The sequence below is a fragment of the Grampus griseus genome (assembly GCF_964374135.1).
Source record: "Grampus griseus genome assembly, chromosome: 6".
NCBI classification, from domain to species: domain Eukaryota; kingdom Metazoa; phylum Chordata; class Mammalia; order Artiodactyla; family Delphinidae; genus Grampus; species Grampus griseus.
In genome coordinates, this window is record NC_139000.1 from 22,303,359 (window position 1) to 22,325,635 (window position 22,277).

The 22,277-nt window shown below is 39.1% G+C and overlaps 2 protein-coding genes across 3 annotated transcripts in view; both read left to right on the forward strand.

Annotated features, from left to right (window-relative positions):
• LPAR1 (lysophosphatidic acid receptor 1) overlaps window positions 1-22,277 on the forward strand; it is a 162,698-nt gene that overhangs the window by 83,278 nt on the left and 57,143 nt on the right. For both annotated transcript variants that reach the window (XM_082656839.1, XM_082656840.1), the window contains exon 3: window positions 18,851-19,598. In XM_082656839.1, the coding sequence (XP_082512965.1) occupies window positions 18,851-19,598 (748 nt within the window). The remainder of the gene's footprint in view (window positions 1-18,850; window positions 19,599-22,277) is intronic.
• LOC309824561 (ADP-ribosylation factor-like protein 2-binding protein) lies at window positions 3,037-3,369 on the forward strand (the record flags this gene model as incomplete). The annotated part of the gene is made up of 1 exon (XM_082657517.1): window positions 3,037-3,369. One exon carries the CDS (start codon window positions 3,037-3,039, stop codon window positions 3,367-3,369), a length of 333 nt encoding a protein of 110 aa, XP_082513643.1.

Consider the following 22,277-nt stretch of genomic DNA (forward strand, 5'->3'; position numbering starts at 1 on the left):
CAGAAATCAAAAGAATAATATAATGAATCCCAATATAGCCATCACTGAGATTCAACAGTTATTAACATTTGGCCAGACTTGCTTCACCTTCTCCCATTTTGGGGGGATGAAATATTTTAAAGCAAATCCTTGGCATCCTGTTATTTTATCTCAGTCCTCATACATCAATATGCATCTCTAAGAAAGAATTCGCTTATATAACCACAGTCCCATTCTTACACATAGCAAATGATAAACAACATTTTAATGTCATTTTCTACTCGTCCATATTCAGAATTTCCCAATTGCTTTTCTCAAAAGTGTTTTTGCAGTTGGTATATAAAGTGTTATCTTTTAAAAACACTGATTAGATCAGTTTACTCTTCTGCCTGAAACTATTCAATGACTTTTTAAGGTTTAAAAATGGAATTGTTGCATTTGTTAAATTATCAGTCCCTAAAGTAAGGGATCATGGCTATCTTGGTAGTAACTTTCTTTTGGACTAAAGTGTGAGCAATTACTTGTAGTATGACGTATGTTTCCAGTGCCACATAATGAAGACATAGTGTGGTCTGGCTTCACCTACCCAGAGAAAAGAGAATGCTTGGGCTTAGATCCAGGTGAATTTTGGTTCAAATATAGGTTTAAATCCCTTTCAATATAGATCTCTCTTCAGCTAATTTTTTTTTTTAATCTCTAGAATTCAAATAGTATACACTGTGCTCACAGATTTAAATGGCAAAATGTCTGCTAGGTGCTTTGTACGGTATTAGCCTCTTAATTGATCCCTGACATATGTTAGTTCCTTCCTTTTTCCCCATAATTATTCCCCATAGTTTTTTGCAGGGAGTGAGTGGGTACCTCTACATATGGTCTGTGTGTATGACGCGCTTATGTGTAGTATGCCAGAAGATCCATCAGAGGAAAGCCAAGTTGGATAAACACTAAGGAAAACTCCAGTGTATTGCCAGGAATAAATGCGTGTGGAGATAAACACTGAGATTTCTGACTTACTCCACCTTGAACCATGTTTCTATTAGAAGTTAAATTTGTTCTCATATTGCAATTTGAATTCATCTCTGCCCCCTTTTGTGTTTATAAACACAGATAAAGTTTGAGAGGATATCTTATTTCAGAATCCAAGGGCACATTTGGAGTTTTCTATTCATAAGACAAAATTTTACTGGGATACCTAGGGCAAACCACAAATGAGACCTTTCATGTTTGTTTCTTTTTCTTTCTAATTGGTTTAGTCTTTAATGATTAATGGAGCCAATTCTTTATCCTTCAGAGTGATGTGGCTTCTTCCCTCTTACTGCCCATGATGGGGCTCTTGGCCTATTTTCCTTTTTACACTCCTACCTTCTCCAGTTGTTTTGCTTTGAACTTTAGTTGCAGCTATTCCATGAATAAAAGCTAAGGTGGGAAAATGCCCTGCTGTTTTCACCAGCTGAGGAGATGGTAATCAGAGGGTGCAGGGGAGTTTTGTCTTCTGAGAACTGTACCTTGCTGTAATAAGACTGTCATTTAAAAATTCCACCTTGGATGATACTACCAAGTGATACTGAGTGATGATACTACCATTTGGTAATCACATAGCATCCCTTAAAGAACTGCCTGTAAGCTAGACTTATTCCATTTCGTAAATGATTATCCTGGGCAGGCTCAGGCTGGGAGAGAAGTGATAGTGGGTTGTTATCTGCTCCTTAGCATCCGATAAAATGTTTCTGAAAGGGATGAATTCCTGAAAGGCAAGGTTAGGTATTAAGCAACTTTCAAAGATTCAGACAACCTTTGGTAGCAAGAGCACCTGTCCTGTAGGAAGAGGGATAGGGTATGGTTGTTGGTGAACAAGATAGCTGCCCCATTTAAAAGTATTTGCACTGAGATGAACTTCCACCAGCCAGCATAGGGAGGTTTGAAGCCTTAGTTCAAGCCTGGGAGAAAAAGTCATTCATCTGGATTCAGGTTTGGGCCCCAACTCCAAGGGCTTTGCATATTCTAGAACTCTGTTTAGCATTAACTTAACTGTGGTTGATCAAGTTACTGAAGTCACCTGACAAAAACCTGGCAAAAACAAAGGGCCCAGGAAGAAGCCCAGCCCTATGGCCTGTGCTCTGGGCTTACCTCTGACATGCTGGTTTGTATATGGATACCCAGTGGGAACTCAGGACTCAGAGGTTATGGTCAGGCATAGATGTGACAAGTCAAATGGAGACACTCAGCTGCTGGTCAGCTCACTGTCTCATTCAAGACCAGCTTGGAAAAGCAGAGCAACACAGCCTGCAGCTGGGAATTCAACTCTATATCAGCGGAGAAAAAAGGTAGAAAGAACAAGGTGGCGAATGACAGGGAATCTGAGAGGTTGTAGTCCTGTTGTGCCACGATGTTTAACTCAAATGATGTATCCGGAATATACATTTATTCTTATGAGCACTTTTCTGCATGATTTTTTTCTCAAACATATTAAAAAATTGCATTAAGTATTTAAAATATTAAAAACTGCCTCTTTTCAGTTGCACATCTTATTGCTTTCCTCTAAGCTAGTCACAGAAAAAGCATCGAGAAGCTGTTTGTAAGAATAAGAGAATACAGTAAGTATGGGTAGCAGAATACAACAAGAACTTAAAGAATAGGTATACAACCCTATTTTTTAAAAATTGAGAGGCGGGGCGCGGTAACGGACGCCTGGACCCCGTGGCGGCAGCGGCGAGTTTAGTGAGGACTGGCGGGGCTTAGAGGCCTGGTCGGCCCGTGGCCGCAGCCGCGGAGCCTGAGGCCGGGGCGTCGTGCGCAGGCGCTACCCGGCTGGGCCGCGAGCCGCCCGCGGCCTCGGCGGCGAGGCCTTCCTGATGCCGGTTGGGGCTCTGCGGAGCAGAGCAGAGGATGCGCCCGGGCCGCGGGCGTGGTAGAAGGCCGGCGGCCTGCTACCCCGTGGGCGGTGGATGCGGCGGCGGCGGCAATGGACGCCCTAGAGGAAGAGAGCTTCCCGCTGCCCGTCTCTTCACCTCTGATGCACAATTTGATGCTGTGGTTGGATATTAAGAGGACATTATCATGGATGGTGAGTTCCAGCTATTACAGAGGAATTGCATGGACAAGTACTACCAGGAGTTTGAAGACGCAGAAGAGAGTAAGCTCACCTACACACCTACTTTTAACGAATATATTTCTTTGGTAGAAAAGTATATAGAAGAACAGCTGTTGGAGCGGATTCCTGGATTTAACATGGGGGCTTTCACTACAACTTTACAGCACCATAAAGATGAAGTGGCCGGTGACATTTTCGACGTGCTTCTCACGTTTACAGATTTTCTAGCTTTTAAAGAAAGCTTTCTGGACTACCGAGCAGAAAGAGAAGGCTGGGGACTGGACTTAAGCAGCAGTTGAATGGTGACTTCATTGTGCAAATCATCTTCTATGCCAACTTCCCAGAAGAGTCTGCGGCGCTAGGTCCCACCTGCAGGTAATGGGATCTTTCTAGACATCACCAGGCCAATAGACTGGGAGAGGCTTTGGCTAATGATGTCAGAGGAATATGTCTTGGAAAGACTGACTCTGTTCTACAACTCTTCACTAATGCTAAGTATTGATGGGTCAGAAGAAAATTACCTGACTTCCTGGACACGTTCTTGTCTTCGGTAACCCTAGTACTCCTCCCTGAGTAGACACCTCTCGCAGGAGCTTCTGAGTCTGGCTCCTGCATCAAGCCCAAGACCAGCATTCCACCTGGGGGAATTCCACCAGCATGCATGTTGGTGTGCCCATGTTGGAAGAACCCTATCATCAACTCTCTTGGCCCAGCAGGCCTTGCATGTCCCACCAGGCTTTTTGTGCACTCACAGCTTTTTATATGGGTCAGAGTTTCAGTCCTGCAGCCTCAGTGGGGTTTTTGACTGGGAGTATTTATCTAGGGGTTAACTCTAGCTAGCTGCCCATCTCAAGATTTCTGAAAATCCTGTCACAGCTAGTCTTGGCTGTAGGAATCAACTTAGATTCCCTTTACCTAAAAGGTGCATGTGAAAATCAGTTCCTAGTCTTACATGTACAGTCCTTGTATCACTGTCTTCTGCTGGTCCTGATGTAGTCCCGTTGTTTCTATAACTCTCGTTTACATGTTTTTTAAAAAATATTTTTATAGATGAATACTCAGGCTAACCTAGTGGATATAATCTTGGAACTTCCATGATTACCCACTTCAAGATCAAAATATTATATGCTGTGTGCTTTTTAGCTGTTAGTGCTATGAAAGCAAACATGCTTGCTACGTTGGTGTTCCTATTTTACTGGGTACCAATGAATGTATGCTGGAAGTAGTCTGAAAGGTTTCCTTTCTTAGAGCGTGTTAGTGTTTGTGCAGGTTTGCTTAAAACCCTTTCTGTGTAAAACAGCTCCTTAGGTTTTCTGTTGGGGTAGGGGCTCTGCACTTACTTCTTACTGTCAAAATAATCCTACCAAGATAGTGTTCCACTGGTCTAGCTCAGTAGGAGGTAGCAAACAGCTTTACTGGTCATCTGTCTGCTTGGGTTTAGTACACTGGTTTGGTACAATGTTTGATAGAACATGACTGACAAGAAAACACGGATGTCACATCTCTAGAAAGAAAAACTGTAGTAGTTCAATTCCCAATGTGTACCTTAGTTGTTATTTTGTTTTTATTTTTATTTTTCAAGTAAAAATAAGAATCTCTGCTGACTTTTCACTTGGCTGTTTTGATTTTAAAGGATGAGCTATATAGGCTGTGTGTTTTTCTGTACCGATGTGGCACTTATTAAATACTTTTTACCATGAGTAAAAATAAAATAAATAACAAAAAATTGAACACCTACAACTAATACAATGATCTATGTCAGTTATATCTCAATTTAAAAAACTGTTCAATGAGAAAACTACCCCAAAATCCTGTATACAAATGCCTTAAAAGTATCAAGTATTTAAGAATAACTCTAATAATAAATTTGGTATAAGGACTCTGAGATTATTTATAAAACCTTATTAATAGACATTAAAGAAGACTTAGAGAGATACCATGTCAATGCATTGTGAGATTCATTGATTTCACGTCAGTTCTCTTTAAATGTGTCTGAAGATCGAATGCAGTCACAGTAAAAATTCCAAAAAATTGTCTTGAAACCTCACGAGCTGATTCTAACATTCATATCAAAATACAAAAGGTCAAAACTAGCCAATATCATCTTGAAGAAGATGACCGAGGTGGGGAAAAAGTGATCTTCCAGATATCAGAATTTATTATAACATTATAATAAATAAGTCAGTGTGGTATTTGTATAGGGATAGATAAACCATTGGAAGAAATAGAGCCTAGACACCAATCCACACGTATTATTGTAAAACAAATGGATTTGAAACAAGATAATAAAGAAAGATACTCTGTTCTTAGCCTATGGAAATAAAAAGGGCCACGAGAAAATAATTTTCTTCATCGGATGAATTATTTAATTATCTTGTTTTGATCTGTGAGTTCAAGAAGGCTGCATTTTAGAGGTGGTGTTTGATTTATGAAGGTTTAAACCCTCTGGGTTACTTGTTTTAAAAGTTTCAGGAGAAATGGATATTACAGAAACTGAATAATAACTCAGTCCTTAAAACGTGGTGTGTTTCTCTCTATTTTACAGATGAGGAAACTAACTTCTAAGAGGAGAGTGTTAAATAATTTATTCAAGTCATATTAGTAAACAAAACAACTGGAATTTGAACCCAGATCTCACCAATTCTGGGGTCTAAACTCTAAGCTACTAGAAATCTGTAATGTTATCTCCCAGACCCTTTGTTGTCTCCCAGGAAATAGGAATGTTAAGTGAAGCATGATCATGTATTTCAGTTTAAGGTGTTTGTTTGTTATTTTAAAAATATGTCGGGATATATGTATATGTATAGCTGATTCATTTTGTTATACAGCAGAAACTAACACAGCATTGTAAAGCAATTATACTCCAATAAAGATGTTAAAAAAGAAAATATGTCAAGCATACAGAAGAGTGTAGAGAGTGTTATAATACAATAGGATGTCTATTACCCAGCTTTTAAAATGTTAACATTTTGATGTAATTGCTTCAAAATCTTTTGGGTGAAGATGGTCAAAAGGTACAGACCTCCAGTTGTAAAATAAAGAAGTCCTGGGGATGGAATGTACAGCATGGTGACTATAGTTAATAATACTTACATTGCATTATTGAAAGTTGCTGAGAGTAGATCTTAAAAGTTCTCATCACAAGAAAACTTTTGTAACCATGTATGTGGTGATGCTTCTTAACGAGGCTTATTATGGTGATCATCTCACAATATATACAAATATCGAATCATTCTGTTGTACACCTGAAACTAGTGCTATATGTCAATTATACCTCAATAAGAAAGGTATATTTTGGTTATTTTATCCATTCTCCAGTTGACAGATATTTACATTGCTTCTAATATTTTGATATTATAAAAGAGTGGCAATGAAAATTCTTGTATATGTCTCCTGATGCACATGTGTGAGTTCTTCTGGCGTTAGAATCTCTCAATCACGTGTATGAACATGTCCAATTTAAGTGGTTTTTGCCAAACTGTTTTGCAAAGCAGTTGCACTGAAATTTTATTCCCACCATAACTGTATGACAGTCTTCGCCAACTCTTGATATTTTCAGACTTGTTAAATTTTGCCCACCTGATGGAATGATTAATTGGGTCTGACGGCAGTTTGTATTTAACTTTCTCTGATTCCCCGGAAGGGTAATTATCTTTTCATGGGATGACTGGCCATTTAGTTTTCCTCTTCTATGAATTGCCTGTCCCCATCTTTGCCTATTTTGCTATTGGATTGTTTGGCTTTTCTATTTTGATTTGTAAACTAAGCCTTTTTTATGTGCATTGCCAGACTTTTTACTATTCTTCAGCTTTTCTTTTCACTGATTAGGAAGTCTTTTGCTGCACGGAAGTCTTGAATTTTGTCAATGTTTTGGTCTTGTTTAGAAAAATCCCCCATTCACAAATTATAAATATATTCTTTATTTGCTTTTTACATATGTCTTTATATCACCTGAAATTGATTTCTGGGTATGATATGACATAGACAGTCAATTTGTTTTATTTTTTCATATAGATGAACAGTTACACTGTTTTCCCCATTGGTGGGTAAAGCCATGTCTCTTATATCGAGTTACCATAGAAATGTGTGTTTCTGGTTCTTTATTCTATTCCATTGGCTGTTCATGTTTTTCTGTGCCAATATCATGTCTTATTTTATCACTTTAAAATAACATATTCTTTTCCATAGGGCATCTAGTTCTTTGTTTTCCAAGTTATCTTGGATACTCTGGTTCTTCTGTACTTCTGTAGCAGTGTTTAGGGAGCCTGTCAAACTTCGTGAAAAACCCTTTTGGGATTTTCATTTTATTGCATTGAATTTATATATTAATTTTGGGAAAATTGACATCTTAACACCTTTTTCTTCCCATGAAATATTATCTCTTCAATTATTTAGGTTTCGCTGTAAGCTTTTGAATATTTAGACTTATTCCTAGATACGTTAGACCTTTTGTTATTGTAAATGGGTTGTCCTTGAAATAATAATTAAAAATTTTTTTTCTGGTGTTTCTGTAGGAACACAGTTGATTCATGTGGCTTGATAGTTAATCCAGCAAATTTACTAAACTCTGTTAGTACAGTTTGTTTATATATTATCTTGCATTTTATATGTAACTGATTAATCATTTGTGAAAAAGAGTAAGTTTTTCTTTTCCAATTCTTTCCTTTGTTTTTTTTCCTTATTGTTTTGGCTATAATCACCAATACATGCTAAAAGCAACTGGTGATTGAATCACCTTTGTTTTGTTTCTGCCTTAAAAGGGAATATTTCCATCAAATATGACAGTTGCCATACATAAATCTTTTACCAAGTTAAGGAAGTTTCCTTCTAACCCTAGATTGCCAAATTATCATGAAAGGCTATTTAAATTTACCAAACGCGTATTTCCATTTCTAGTGAGATGATCATTGGCCTTTCTTCTTGAATTTGCTCGTGTGGTGAATTCTATTACCAGATTTTTAAATGTTAAATATTCTTTGCATTCTGGAATAAACTCTATTTAGTCACACCTCTCTCTCTTTCCCTATATCTAGATCTACAGATATAGAAACTATATTTTATTTAGGAACTCTTCATTTATGTTCTTAAATAATACTGGCCAGTAATTTATTTCACTCTTAATCTCCTTTTTGTTCTTGTACCATGGATGTGCTGGCTTCATACAAATATAACCAAATAAACTGAGAATGGAAAATCAAAACGGTAATATGAGGTAATTTTAGGTAGGTTTCAAAACAAATGGAAGTAAAATGCTGAACCACAGTAACATGGGAGCCAGAGGTGTTGGAGTGAAAGCTCATCGAGGGAAGAGGATTACCTTTAGACTTCAAGTCAAGTATGCATGTTAAAATATTAAAGATAAGCATGAAAGAGTAGAAATGGAAATGTAACTGGAACCAGTTGAAGTGGAGAAGGGAGAATGCAAAACCTCAATCGGTTCAGTCTTCTCTTTAGTCTGATATTCTTGGGTCCTATCCTACTGTGTACTGTTCTGCTGATTCTCATACATGGTATCCTTCCTGTGTGTTTGTAGTCTTTGGGATGATGAATTCATCATCAGTGGGGCTGATTCGAGAGAATCCTGTGTGGCTGTATTGAGATCTGGCCCTCTGGAGGGGTTTGATGCTTGCTAGTACCAGCACGTGGATGGGAGGGGGGGCGAATCACAGGCTAAGGACTGTGGTTTGTGTTAATTTCTCCTCCTGTGGGTTCTCAGATTTGGCAAAGGTCTAACTTCATTCTCAGACTTGGCAGAAGGTCTAACTTCAAATCCCATCTTGATTGGGAAGGGAGGGGTTTTGATTTCTGAAGGGAGTCTTTTAATTTATTTATTTCCCAACCTGGAGCCTAAGCTAAGACAAACTTCCTTGTTCTCCCCAGTGCACCTGGGTAGATTATTTTTTCTGTTCCACTCTTTTACTGATAGGGAGATCTTCAAGACTCCTAGCTTAACTACTGGGTCTCAGTTCTAAGTCACTTCCTCAGTCAAGGCCAAGGGCTCATTTTCTTTTTCCCAGTTATATTTAATGCCCTGTCTGCATGATCCTGACAGTGTGCTGCCAGGGCAGCCTATCACCTCAGTTTGCTGTTCTCTTTTAGCTCAACAGTGTATCTAAAACACTATATTTTTTCTCCAGCATGTCTTAGTGTTTTTAGGCTTGTTTGTTTGTTTTCCATTTCTTCCTCTTGGGCCCAGACTCAAAATTCTCTCTGGAAATTCAACTAATATGATGTCACTCACTCAGCCTGTTACAAGGGGCCATAACAGATACAAAGTATTTTTATTGATTTACACTTGTTTTCCATAGTTTTCTTTTTTACATGTGTGTACATCATATTCACGTACATTGTTACTGTATAAGAAGTAGCATTTTATGTACTTTTTCAGATAAAGTTTAAAAAAATCTAGTAGTTGCGCGTTCTTCAGCTACTGTGAGGCTAACTTTCTAACTTCAGAACATTTTTAGTTTGCATCAGCGTTGTTTTGTGTCCTATTTTCTGATTATAGTGGTAGATCATTCCTTTTTTTCTTTTTATTGTTTCTAATTTGAGACTCTAAAAAGTGTGAGAACTATTTTTGTTAATAGAGACTTAATTGCATTTAATTAAATTCTGTGCCGTCTCTTTTCAGTCTTTTTTTGGTGGGGGTGGGAAGAGGGAGGAAATGTGTGGAAGGTCTGATTATTTTAGATTTAAAAACTAGAATTGAAGAGCCCTTAGAGATAACTTATTTTACAAATGAGAAATTGACACTCAGAGCAGTTATGAGACTTACTGAAGCTGGTGAGCATCAGAATCAGGAAGAAGTCCTCACCCACTCCATTGTTGTACTTTAACAGAAGTGGGAAACCAAATAGGCTTGATTTAGATCTTATTACTGGTCCTTTATTCAGTATAAATTAAAATCTCCCTTTAGGATGTCAGTAGAGTACATATTTACATTCTTATCTAAATGCTTACTAAATCATAAAGGTTTAGTTACCAGTTCGTGAGCTTGTGCTAAGTGCTCCCTTCTCCGCTTGGCTAATGAAGATGTAGTTGTCTTTCAGGAGATTAAATACCACACTGGATGGACCGTGAGTGACCCCACACCAGGCGCCCAGGTGTTTCATGTTGGTACCCCTGGAAGGCATAGCGTAGTGTAGTGCCATGCCCCATACCTGGCATTCCAGAAATGTTTGTGAATGTGCCAGGGAAGAAATGAAGTGCATAGCGAAGATGAACACCCTCTGTGTCTCTTTAGAGTTCAGGCTTGGCAGAGTTGTTACGACTTTTGAGATCACACGATGGGTGAGGTAAATTTTTGAGATTTGGAACATCTGTTTCTGTAGAGCAGCGAACGAGGCCTCCTCCCTCCACCCCATCATCCTGAAATGTAATTGGTGGATGTGCAAAGGGTGTGAGTATGGACTTCTCTTTTTAGCTTTGAGGACAGTTTATTTTTGGAATCATTCTATTTTGTTTACATCTTTGTTTCTTGGGCAGGGCGGAATTCTGTAACTTATTACAGAGAAATTTCTAATTATAGTCATCAGGATTTTGGAATAATGAACTTTAAAAAAGTATTTGAGTTTTGTCTGATTATATTCTTGTTTCCCCCTAAATTTATTGCAACAGATACTACTTTTCTAAAGAAGAAAAGAAAATCATTTATAGTCTTACCTATATAAATTTCACAGAATTGTCATTCTATACATCGTTTTTTTACTCTATTTTCTCCAGTAATATGAAAAGTAATCATCTTTTAGTATATTAACTACTCAATTTGGTGGCTTTTGAATCGATTATATTTAAACTTATTTTTGAAAATTATTGTTACAACTTAAATAGTATGTTTTGATTCATACCTGAGTAATAAGAGGAAATGAACAGATATTTCCATTCTTCTCTCCCCCTATTTTTAAGTTCTTATTGATACAGTGATTTTAGTTCCAGATTATTATTAATTTATTGTCTTTATAATAAGTATACCCTCAAGAGTTATTTTTGATATTTGTTTTATAACCATTTGGAGAGCAGTTACTTAGACTCGATTTTGTTTTGTGTATTTTTGATGCTTACTGCCAGTTTTTTTATTCTATTGTGGTTTTTATTTTTACTTTTTTCATGGCTACTTGCATTTGTATTTTCTTTAGGAAGGAAATGTAGATGATGATCTTTTGGAGCTCCCACATCTCTGGGACTGTTCTTTATTATCCCCTATGAGAACATCAGTATAGCTGGCTGTGGAATTTATGATCTCAAACATTTTCTCCATAGAATGGAGATTTTTTCCAAATTGAAGTATAATCGAAATAATGGAGATTTTGATTGGTTGTGTTCCATCTTTTGGAATTCTACAGCAGAAGCTTAGCAATACCATATTTTCTCTCTTTCTCTCAATATTTGATTTGTTTGCTTTTTGTTTATTTTTTTATATTTTTAGAATTTCGAATGTTAACCTTGAGATTCCAAAATCTAACCTAGCTATATCTGAATTTTAGTGATTTTTTAAAAATTTTTATTTATTTATTTATTCTTGACTGTGTTGGGTCTTCGTTTCTGTGCATGGGCTTTCTCTAGTTGTGGCGAGCGGGGGCCACTCTTCATCGCGGTGCGCAGGCCTCTCACTGTCGCGGCCTCTCCTGTTGCGGAGCACAAGCTCCAGACGTGCAGGCTCAGTAGTTGTGGCTCACGGGCCTAGTTGCTCTGCGGCATGTGGGATCTTCCCAGACCAGGGCTCGAACCTGTGTCCCCTGCATTGGCAGGCAGACTCTCAACCACTGCGCCACCAGGGAAGCCCAATTTTAGTGATTTTAATCGACTCTTTTGTAATTTATGTAAACTTAAACCAGTAATCTGAGGTCTTTCTTCTTAAGCAATAACTTTTCTTATGCTTCAAGCTGTGTTACTTAAGCTTTGTCCTAGGCTTACTTGGAAAGCTAGTTATGTTTGGAATGTTTTTCCTATACGTGCCTTCTTTCCTTTTATTCTTATCTCTGACCATCTTCTCTGAGCACTGAGTAAACTTCCTAAGTTTGTTTTCTATTTGCCATTTCAGTTTTCTGGAATTTTTTTTTTTTTTTTTTTTTCCGGTACACGGACCTCTCACTGTTGTGGCCTCTCCCGTTGTGGAGCACAGGCTCCGGACGCACAGGCTCAGCGGCCATGGCTCACGGGCCCAGCCGCTCCATGGCATGTGGGATCTTCCCGGACCGGGGCACAAACCCGTGTCCCCTGCATCGGCAGGCGGACTCTCAACCACTGCGCCACCAGGACAGCCCAGTTTTCTGGAATTTTTATACATCATTTCATTGCCTGAATTATTGTTTTTAATTGAAAAATAGTTTTTCATCTCTTTGGTGGGCTCAGTGATGAAGTTCTAATGATGTCCGTTGCATATTTAATCCTGGAACCACTGAATAGGCTAATTTACATGGCAAAAGGGGCTTTTCAGGTGTGATGAAGTTCAGGATTTTGTGATGGGGAGATTATCCTAGGTTATCTGGGAAGGTAATCACAAGGGTCCCTAAATGTGGGAGATGGAGGAAGAAGAGTCAGTGTTAGAATGATGTCAGTGTGAGAAAGACTTGGCTGGCCATTGCTGGCTTTGAAGCTGGAATGGGGCCAGGAGACAAAGAATGTGGGCCGTCTCTGCAAGTGGGAAAAGACAGAAAAATTCTCTTCTAGAGCCTCTGGAAAGGAACACAGTCCTGCCAGCACCTTGATTTAGCCCAGTGAGCCCCACTTCGGACTTCTGACCTCCAGAACTGTAAGAAAATAAATTTGTCTTTTTAAGCTACTAAATTTGTGGCAATCTGTTACAGTAGCAATGGGAAGCTAATATAATCTCTATGTAGTTTTTTCTGAAAAAAAAAATTTTTTTTTTGTCTTCGTAATGGCTGGCTCTCTTTTCAGTGCTTGTACCCTAACAAAGCATTTTGAGGATCAGATCAGAAATATCCTAGTATTTAATCTTTTCCATTCCCCCCCTTTTTCTTTTTTAATAAATCTGCTTCAAGGGGAGGTATTTTCTGTTATCCTTTAGGATGGTCATCTCCTCCTCTGAGATTGTTTTCTCCCCATTGTGTTGGCTGATTTTTTCTGTTTGCCATATCATTATAACCATGACTACCTGAATGTCTTGTAGTCCAAGCACAGTTGAATTGCATTCTCTCAGAGCTCGATGTGGGCTTCTGCCTAAATCCATCAGGTCCTGAAAAAGGAAAGAAGCACTTTCACACTACCCTTGTGACTGCCATTGAAGATGCTGCCAGGGTATCCTTCACTTATTCTCCAGATCTGCTGCTTTTTGCAGATGATAGGAGAAAAGTTTTAATTCTTCTTTCAATTCAGTCCTGTTGTACTAAATCTAGCTGAAATTCCTGAAGTTTTTCTCAGGTATATTCTACCCTTACTATTTTTAATTCCTGGTATATTTTCTACTGCTTTAATATTTAGTTGGCAATTTGATTAACTATAGAGTTCTAACCCACAATATTCTTAGTATAGACTTTTAAATCTGAAATAGACCTTATGTATAATTTAGTCCAATTTCCTCATTTAACAGATGGTAAAACTGAGAGGTTCAAAAAATCATGTAAATTATGTCATTAAATACGGTATGGTTTTTATGGTATCGCTACTCAATTTTTGAGAGATAAGAGATGGAATAGAACCAGCTCACATGCCATTTGCTGAGTAAACACTGGATACCTTCAGAGAAAATTTTTCAGTTTTATTCATCTGAGCATATTGTGGCTTAAAAAGCCAATTTATACTTTATTTTGTCATTCTTAATTATATGGTTTTTCTATGTGGGAAAAGCAAAGAAGCTGTTCATATCACTGCTTGACTTCGTTGGCAGTTGGTGTTTAGAAGTTGGAATGCTGTGAAATACTACATGCTTCCTGTTTGATTAAGAAATTTCTTTGTCCGGAGAAAGTAAATGGTTACAGGGGCTAAAGGAAAGAACAGAATTTTCATTTATATAATATTTATGATTTTTTTAATATCCTTTGCAGAAAGAAAACTTGTGAAGTATAAACGTTTTTTGAATTATCTTTAATTTATTAAAGCAATCAGTATATATTTAGAATCTAATCTAATAGTTGGATGCTATACAACAGTGAACGAGAAAGCTAGAATCTCTGCCGTCATAATGCTTACAGCCTAGTGTGGGGAGGTGTCAATAGATAGTGAAGCAATTATTATACAGTGTGGTTAAGTGTTGTTATAGGAGTAATGCAGGGAACTGTGGTAGGAGGCACCTTGCCCAGACATGGGAAGATCTGGGGAGAATGACTGGAAATAATAATATTTCAACTGGTACATGAAGAATGAGTATAAGGTGAAAATGGGGGGAAGATTGTTCTAGGCCAGTGGTATTCAAAGTGTGGTCCTTAGCCCAGGAGCATCAGCGTCATGTGGGGCCCCACCTCAGATCTGCTAAATCAGACAGATGTGGTCATCAAGCTGTGTTTTACAAACCCTCTGGGTGCTGATGCAGAAAACCTCTGTTCTCAGCGATGCTGAGAACCAGAGGTGAGAGAGAGCACAGTATATTAAATAGAGCTGAAGCAGAGAGTTTAAAGTCATTAATAGCTTGAGTTGAGGCTGGAGAGGCCTGATAAGGAGGCCAGATAAGGTGGTTGAAGAGTATGGAGTTTTAGCTTAAGTGCACTTGTTAGCCATTGAAGCGTTTTTAGTAGAGGAACAGTTTGGGCAACTTTGTCTTTTAGAAAGATCACTAGAGAAGAGATTGGTGCTAGGTAGAAAGAACACCTAGGAAGCCAGTGTAGTAGTAATGCTGGTGGCCATGAGGATGGAATAGTAAACAGGTTGAACAGATACTTAGGAAGGAGAAGTTACAGGGTATGGTTATTGGTTAAATGATGAAGATGAGGGGAAAAGGAATTCCCACGTTTAGCATTCAGGCCACTAGAAAGATAGTGGTTCTCTAGCCTCTGAAATAGTGACCGCGGGAGGAACAAGTTGGGGAAGGTTATAAGTTTGAGCTTGGTTTTGAACACAGAGACGGAAGTAATTATGAGGTTGTCAGAGATAACAGTGGGCAATTTGGTATTTGCTTAGAGCTAAGGAAAGAAATAAGGGTCAAATATGTAGATGTGGGAGTATTTGAGATATATAAGATAATTGAAATCTTGGAAGACATATTAGAAAACTCAATGAAAGTGTGTTGAATGAGAATATAGGGTAGAAACAGTAATGTTGCACAGAGGATGGGGAACCTCAGAAATGACTGAGAAGGACCAACCAGGGAGAGAGAGATCAAGAGCCAGGATAGTATGATGTCATGATAGCTAAAGAAAGAGAATTTTCTAAAAAAGAGGCTCCCAGTCATGTATCTGATGCTTTGAGGGGTTAGTAAGGTGAGAACTGAAAAATTTCCATTGGAACAGCCACCAGATTGGTGTGATTTGGGGAAGTTAATGTGAAACTCAAGAATTGACTAGAGTGGATTTGATGGTGGGGAAGGGGGAGAAGCTGTACCATAGGTAATTGAGAAATTTGTGTGTGTCCAGTGAGACACTGGAGAGCAATTGGCTATGAAGGGGAAAAATCATCAGAGCTGGAAGCCAAACAGGAAGTTATATGGGGATTTCTTTCTTTCTTTCTCCCTCCCTCTCTCCCTCCCTCCCTCCCTCCCTCTCTCCCTCTCTCCCTCTCTCCCTCTCTCCCTCTCTCCCTCTCTCCCTCTCTCTCTCTCTCTCTCTCTCTCTCTCTTTCCCCCCCTCCCTCCCTCCCTCCCTTCTTTCCTTCCTTCCTGTCTTTGGTAGAGATTAAACTTACTTGTATATGGATAGGAAAGATTCAAGAGAGAGGAGAAGGAGTGAGGAGGGACTTGAAGAAAGAAAGCAATTTATAGAACAAGATTCTGGAAATAGTAAGAATGGATGGGATTCAGAACACTTGGATGGCAAAGGGTACACCTTTTCCATTGTAACAGAAGGGGAAGAAAAAAATGGGTTTTTGAATAGGTAATTTTAAAGGAAAAAGAGTTTCAGTCTGATGATTTCTAAGTTTCCTCTTTTGGCAACTGCTGCTGGAGAGAGGGAAGGTGAGACTCAAAAGAGAATAATAAATTTAGAGTATTTACTGTGAAGAAGATACAGAATAATAATTAGGGGGAAAATCAGATTTCTTGTGGCATTAAATTCTCAGTTGAGGCAAGACATCATGTGAATTTATAGCAGAATCAATCTGCCAGATATGTTGATTTTTCTCTAACATTTCTCAGAAGCCTTGGTGTAGGTGTGGAAGTGGGAACCAATTGCATTCATCCAAGACTGCTGTTATTCTAAGAAATTGTTACAGAAGTGCAGTGGAGCAAGTAGATTAAAAGATAAAGGTCTCTACTTCCTTATCTGAAACTATAACATTTAAGAAGATCTGAAAACTGATGATTTTTTCTTAACGCAGTGGCAAAAGTTGCTCTGAATGAATAGATATGAGGCTACTTATAACCTTTATTTATCAAACTTAGTGTATATATTCATATGTTTTACTTTAGAGATTAACGTGTATCATTATGGAGTGCTGTCTCAGATTTTGGTGGGGCTGTTACGTCAAACATAGATTATGTCCTCTATAACTGTTCTTAAAACTGGCAAATTTTTGAATTCTGAAGGACATCTGACCTCAAAGTCTTCAAGAAGAGACTGTGTTCTTGCGTTAGCAAAAAAAAAAAAAAGAGGTTGAAACGATATCCTATGGAACCTAAGCCAGATAGGGAAAAGGGGGAAGATAGGGAGGTAATCCATTGGGAAAAAGTAGGATGCTTAAGGAAATAGATGGCTTCAAAGAACTGATGTAGGGGGATCAATTGAGAAATTTGGAAGAATGGGAAGGGAGTACTTAGAATGTATAAATTTGGAAGAATGGGAAGAGTAATTAGAATGGAAAGAGTATTAGAATGTATCAATCGATTATTTCCAAAGGGAGACAGTTCTGAGTGGTTACAGAGTCCAGGGTGTGACCTTGGAAGTGGGCAGCTGAGTTGTAATGGAATAGAAAGTCATGAAAGATGAGGTCAAGAAACTGAGAGGCTAGAAAATTAGATGAGATACCCAGAGTGATGGCAAGATTTGGAGTGGAATGGAACATCACAAGTTCTCATATCGCCAATGAGTGGGGCTCTGTGGAAGGTACATTAGATAAGATACCAAGATGTGTAAGACAAGGTCTTCACTCTTCCCCTGGACTATCATCTTTTTAAGAAACAAGGTGATACATAATTATACAACATGGTAAGAGTGATTATTATAGAAGCATAACCTAAAAGCTATTTAGTCTAAATGAGGAAAGAGACCCTAGATGTCTGGACAGGTCAGGAGATTAACCATTCAAGAAGAGTTTCACACACTGTTTTGGAACTTTCTGTGTTTGGTAAACATTAAGGCACAACTCACGGATATTCGGTAGAATATTCTATCAAAAATAGTGGTTAAAACTGTCATATTTGCTAGGTAATTTACTAAATGCAGTGCAAGATATGAAGAAAAAGGTTGGATGTGAGCTATCTTCAAGAAATATTCTCTAATTTTAGGAGTCACAGACAAACCTAAGGCTTTAGGAAGGGTGATTTATTCTATTTGATGTGTAATTTTCTAGTTTCTCCGTGTTACTTTTTTTTTTTTTTTTTGGCGGTACACGGGCCTCTCACTGTGTGGCCTCTCCCGTTGCGGAGCACAAGCTCCGGACGCGCAGGCTCAGCGGCCATGGCTCACGGGCCCAGCCGCTCCGCGGCATGTGGGATCTTCCCGGACTGGGGCACGAACCCGCGTCCCCTGCATCGGCAGGCGGACTCTCAACCACTGCGCCGCCAGGGAAGCCCTCCGTGTTACTTTTTCCTTTCTAATTTTGTTTTAATAGTTTTATTGACACCTATATCATTCTATTAGAAACTTCCTCAATCCTTTAGAATTCAAGTGAGAGTATAAGTAGTTCATAAGCAAATATATTCTGATTGGTGATGTTAAAAATAAGAAAACACATAATGAAACATTATCGCTCAACATTTTAGAAGGTGTACTTTTAGAGCAGTGTCAAAGTATGAACTGCTCTCTGAAGGTTACATTAGTTACATATTTCTTATGTCCTCCAAGAAGAAAAACGTTCTCAAACGTCATAGATTGTTTGATGAATGCTATTCTGGGGTAAGGAGTTGTGGGGGAAGACAGTGCTGACCACAGGAATGTTGAACAGCAAATGCTGGCTTTGGGCATAGTAGCTTTGATGCATAGTGACCTCTTTGAAATGTTGGGACTGATGGTCCTTGTGGGGACTTGTGTTACAAGATATCTGACACAGATTGAACATACTATGTGAGAACAGAAATGCAGAATAATAGGGCAATAATACCCTATCTATAAACCATCTGTGTTTACAGATTCCCTAAATAACGGGCCAAAATAGATTTCACTATGGTAAATATTCCAGTTGCAACGCTCTGCAAAATTCTCATCTGTCTCATGTATTTTAGGCATGATTTCTGGGTCGTGTGGCTTTTCTAGTAGACTTCAATGATGTGCAGCCACCAAGAACAGACCTTGTCATTTATTTAACTCCAACTGTCTTTAATCTCGAGAACAGTAAAACAGAAAGAAACCTTGGGGTTTCAACATAATCATAGAACATTACACAGGATCAGATTTTCAAATTCTTTGCTTTTGCTCTTTTTTGGCCACATTTACCGTAGAAGACTTGCTTTATCTACACATCTTTAAATTTGGGTCCATGGTTTTTCTCTTTTTTAACCTCTCTTCCTTTCTCTTTTAGTTCACAGCCATGAATGAACCACAGTGCTTCTACAATGAGTCCATCGCCTTCTTTTATAACCGGAGTGGAAAGTACCTTGCCACAGAATGGAACACAGTTAGCAAGCTGGTGATGGGACTTGGAATCACCGTCTGTATCTTCATCATGTTGGCCAACCTGCTGGTCATGGTGGCGATCTATGTCAACCGCCGCTTCCATTTTCCTATTTATTACTTAATGGCGAATCTGGCTGCTGCGGACTTCTTTGCTGGGTTGGCCTACTTCTACCTAATGTTCAACACAGGACCCAATACTCGGAGACTGACTGTTAGCACGTGGCTCCTGCGTCAGGGCCTCATTGACACCAGCCTGACAGCCTCTGTGGCCAACCTACTGGCCATTGCAATCGAGAGGCATATTACGGTTTTCCGCATGCAGCTCCACACGCGGATGAGCAACCGGCGGGTGGTGGTGGTGATTGTGGTCATCTGGACCATGGCCATTGTTATGGGGGCCATACCCAGTGTGGGCTGGAACTGCATCTGTGATATTGAAAACTGTTCCAACATGGCACCCCTCTACAGTGACTCTTACTTGGTCTTCTGGGCCATTTTCAACTTGGTGACCTTTGTCGTCATGGTGGTTCTCTACGCTCATATCTTTGGCTACGTTCGCCAGAGGACTATGAGGATGTCTCGGCATAGTTCTGGGCCACGGCGCAATCGGGATACCATGATGAGTCTTCTGAAGACTGTGGTCATCGTGCTCGGTGAGTTGTGTCTTGACTGTAACTTACTTTACGGATTCTTGATGTCTTACTACAAACCAGGGTAGTTTATGATAGTGGTAAGCAACAATGTGAACATCAGCGGGTATATATGCAGGAATTACAAGGGGACAAGGCACCTTTATAGCAAATGTTTATGATGAAGTCAGCATCCCAGTCTTTCTATAATTACAGAACTGGTTTCAGGGAAATAATGTCTCAGTGATGTGTTATAAATCATGGTGATGTGGAAGATGTCATTGACGAGTTTGGCTATCAAGTATTGAAGGATATCAGCTTTTGAAAGGTTTTATTACAGCCCAAATTGTGGAACTTTTGGCTATAGTCTCTTTATTACAGATTCTCAGAAAGTGTTCTTACTGTTCCATTAATATGCTTTCACACATAGCTATTTTTATGAGTCTGTTTCCAAATAAGGAGTCTTTCACTGTCTGTCATTGTTACTGCACACACGTAGGTAAGTATATCAAGTTTTTGTATAGATTTATTGCGCAAAATGGGTTGGAATTAATACCATCTCTGACAGTCACCTTTATGAAAACTTACTTTTTTTCCATTAATTTTCGGTTTTTAGTGGTGGAAGTTAATTCATATTTCAAGGTGAAAAGCAGGATTTTATTCTTTTATGTAATGTATACTCGAATAACTTTTGCCTTTAAATAACTGTTGTTTTTCCTGGGTGAAAAATTCATGGTTAATGATCACAAGGAATATATTTATTCATTTATGTATTCAGAAAATAGTTAAAGAGAACCTCATACGTTCCAGGCCCTGTGCTAACTCCCGGAAATGTGTCCATGAAAACAGCATACACAGAACATTTCTTTTGGAGCTTAGAGGGCCTATTTTTAAAGTTCACCCAGTGAGAATTTTAAATAATTACCCTATTGAATTACATTTTCTCCATGGGCTATATTTGGGTTAATGTCTGATCACATTTTAAAAGTATCTTTTAAAAAATCTTTAGTAGTTCATCTTTCTCCATTGAAATTCAGTGGAAAGTTCCTCTAATGCTCTTTGTTCCAGTTTGTAAAGCAGGGTTGAGTGGATGGAACCTGGGATGGTGTGGCTCCTCTGAAACTCTGGGAGCTACTTCAGTCTTAGCCCCAGGAAAGAGAGCCCTAATTATGCCTCTAAGAATAAAGACCAGGCCTTGGGATTGCCGACACAACTAAAGCCCTGTCTGTAACTAACTGGCACGTGTAGGTAGTATCCCCACTGAGGCCCCCACCACCTCAGATGTGAAATTTTCTTATTCCATCCAACAAAGTTCAGTAGAAGTATAAAAATGATTTCCCTCTGTGTTTAATTATCAACAAAAGCCTTGGACATACCTGTGCCCCAAGTATACATTCTCCGTGATAGGGATGAAGCACATCTTTGTTTACCGTGGATGCTATTTTTTGTATTAAATTAAATAACATGAGAGATTTCACTTCTGTATTGACTCAAGTATTTGTTTGTTTACTGCTGATCTCAACGTTGGTTGAAACTTTTCATACGGGTGCACTTTTTCTAGTGTCATCTCAAGTACTGCTTGTAGTTCATAGAACCACCAGCAGAAAATGACTACTGAACTTGGACTATGAACCTGCTAAGTTCTTGTTTGAATTTTGACCTTTGTATAATGCCTAGCATTTTCCGGTGTGTAGTATGCTTAACGATTCATATAAAATTAACTTTTGTGCCTCATTGGGTGGCTTTGCAGGTTAAATGAGAATTATTATTATTATTTTTGTGTGTGTGTGTGCAGTATGCGGGCCTCTCACTGCTGTGGCCTCTCCCGTTGCGGAGCACAGGCTCCGGACGCGCAGGCTCAGCGGCCATGGCTCACGGGCCTAGCCGCTCCGCGGCATGTGGGATCTTCCCAGACTGGGGCACGAACCCGTGTCCCCTGCATTGGCAGGCAGACTCTCAACCACTGCGCCACCAGGAAAGCCTGAGAATTATTTTGAGGGTTTATGGGGCCACAGTTTCAGTGCACGTTGACCCTAAATGCCCCTTCTGCCCTACCACACCAACCCCAGACTTGAAAATAACAGAATATAACGCTGGTTTCCGAGGTTAAACTAGTGGGCTCCACAAAGATTGAATACATGTAGCTGCCTCTGGAATAAATGGCATTATCTCTATAGATGTGTGATGGAAGAAGTTTAGAACATGGAGAACTCCCATCAGGGTGATAGGCAAAGAAATTTGGTGAGGCAAGATGTGTATGGGATTGTAGTATAGGAAGGAGAAATTAAATAAATGGACTGTAACCTTGCAGAGAAAAGCAGCAAGAATGGGAGAATGGGCAGGGCTCGGAATAGGTCATTCACCACCCTAAACAGCCAGGTGTTTGTCAAGTTGGTGCCTGTTACCATTTGTACAACGTACTCCCCTGCTTGAATTCTATGTAGTTGTGCTTGCATGCGAAAGATGGGTTGGTCTTGTAGGAACAAGTTTATTGACCATCAGGTTTTTTTGTGGTGCACGTTCGGTTTTTTAATGTCTTCTCTGCCAGACTGTCAGCTTTGCGGCAGTGAGCAGGAAGTGTGATGATGTGTTGTCCAGTTTCTCCACATTACCTGTGGTGGGATGTGGCACAAAGTAGGTACTTGTAAAATAACTGTTGAATGAATGAATGTGGTGACAAAACCAGGTTTTTGAGCCTTCAAA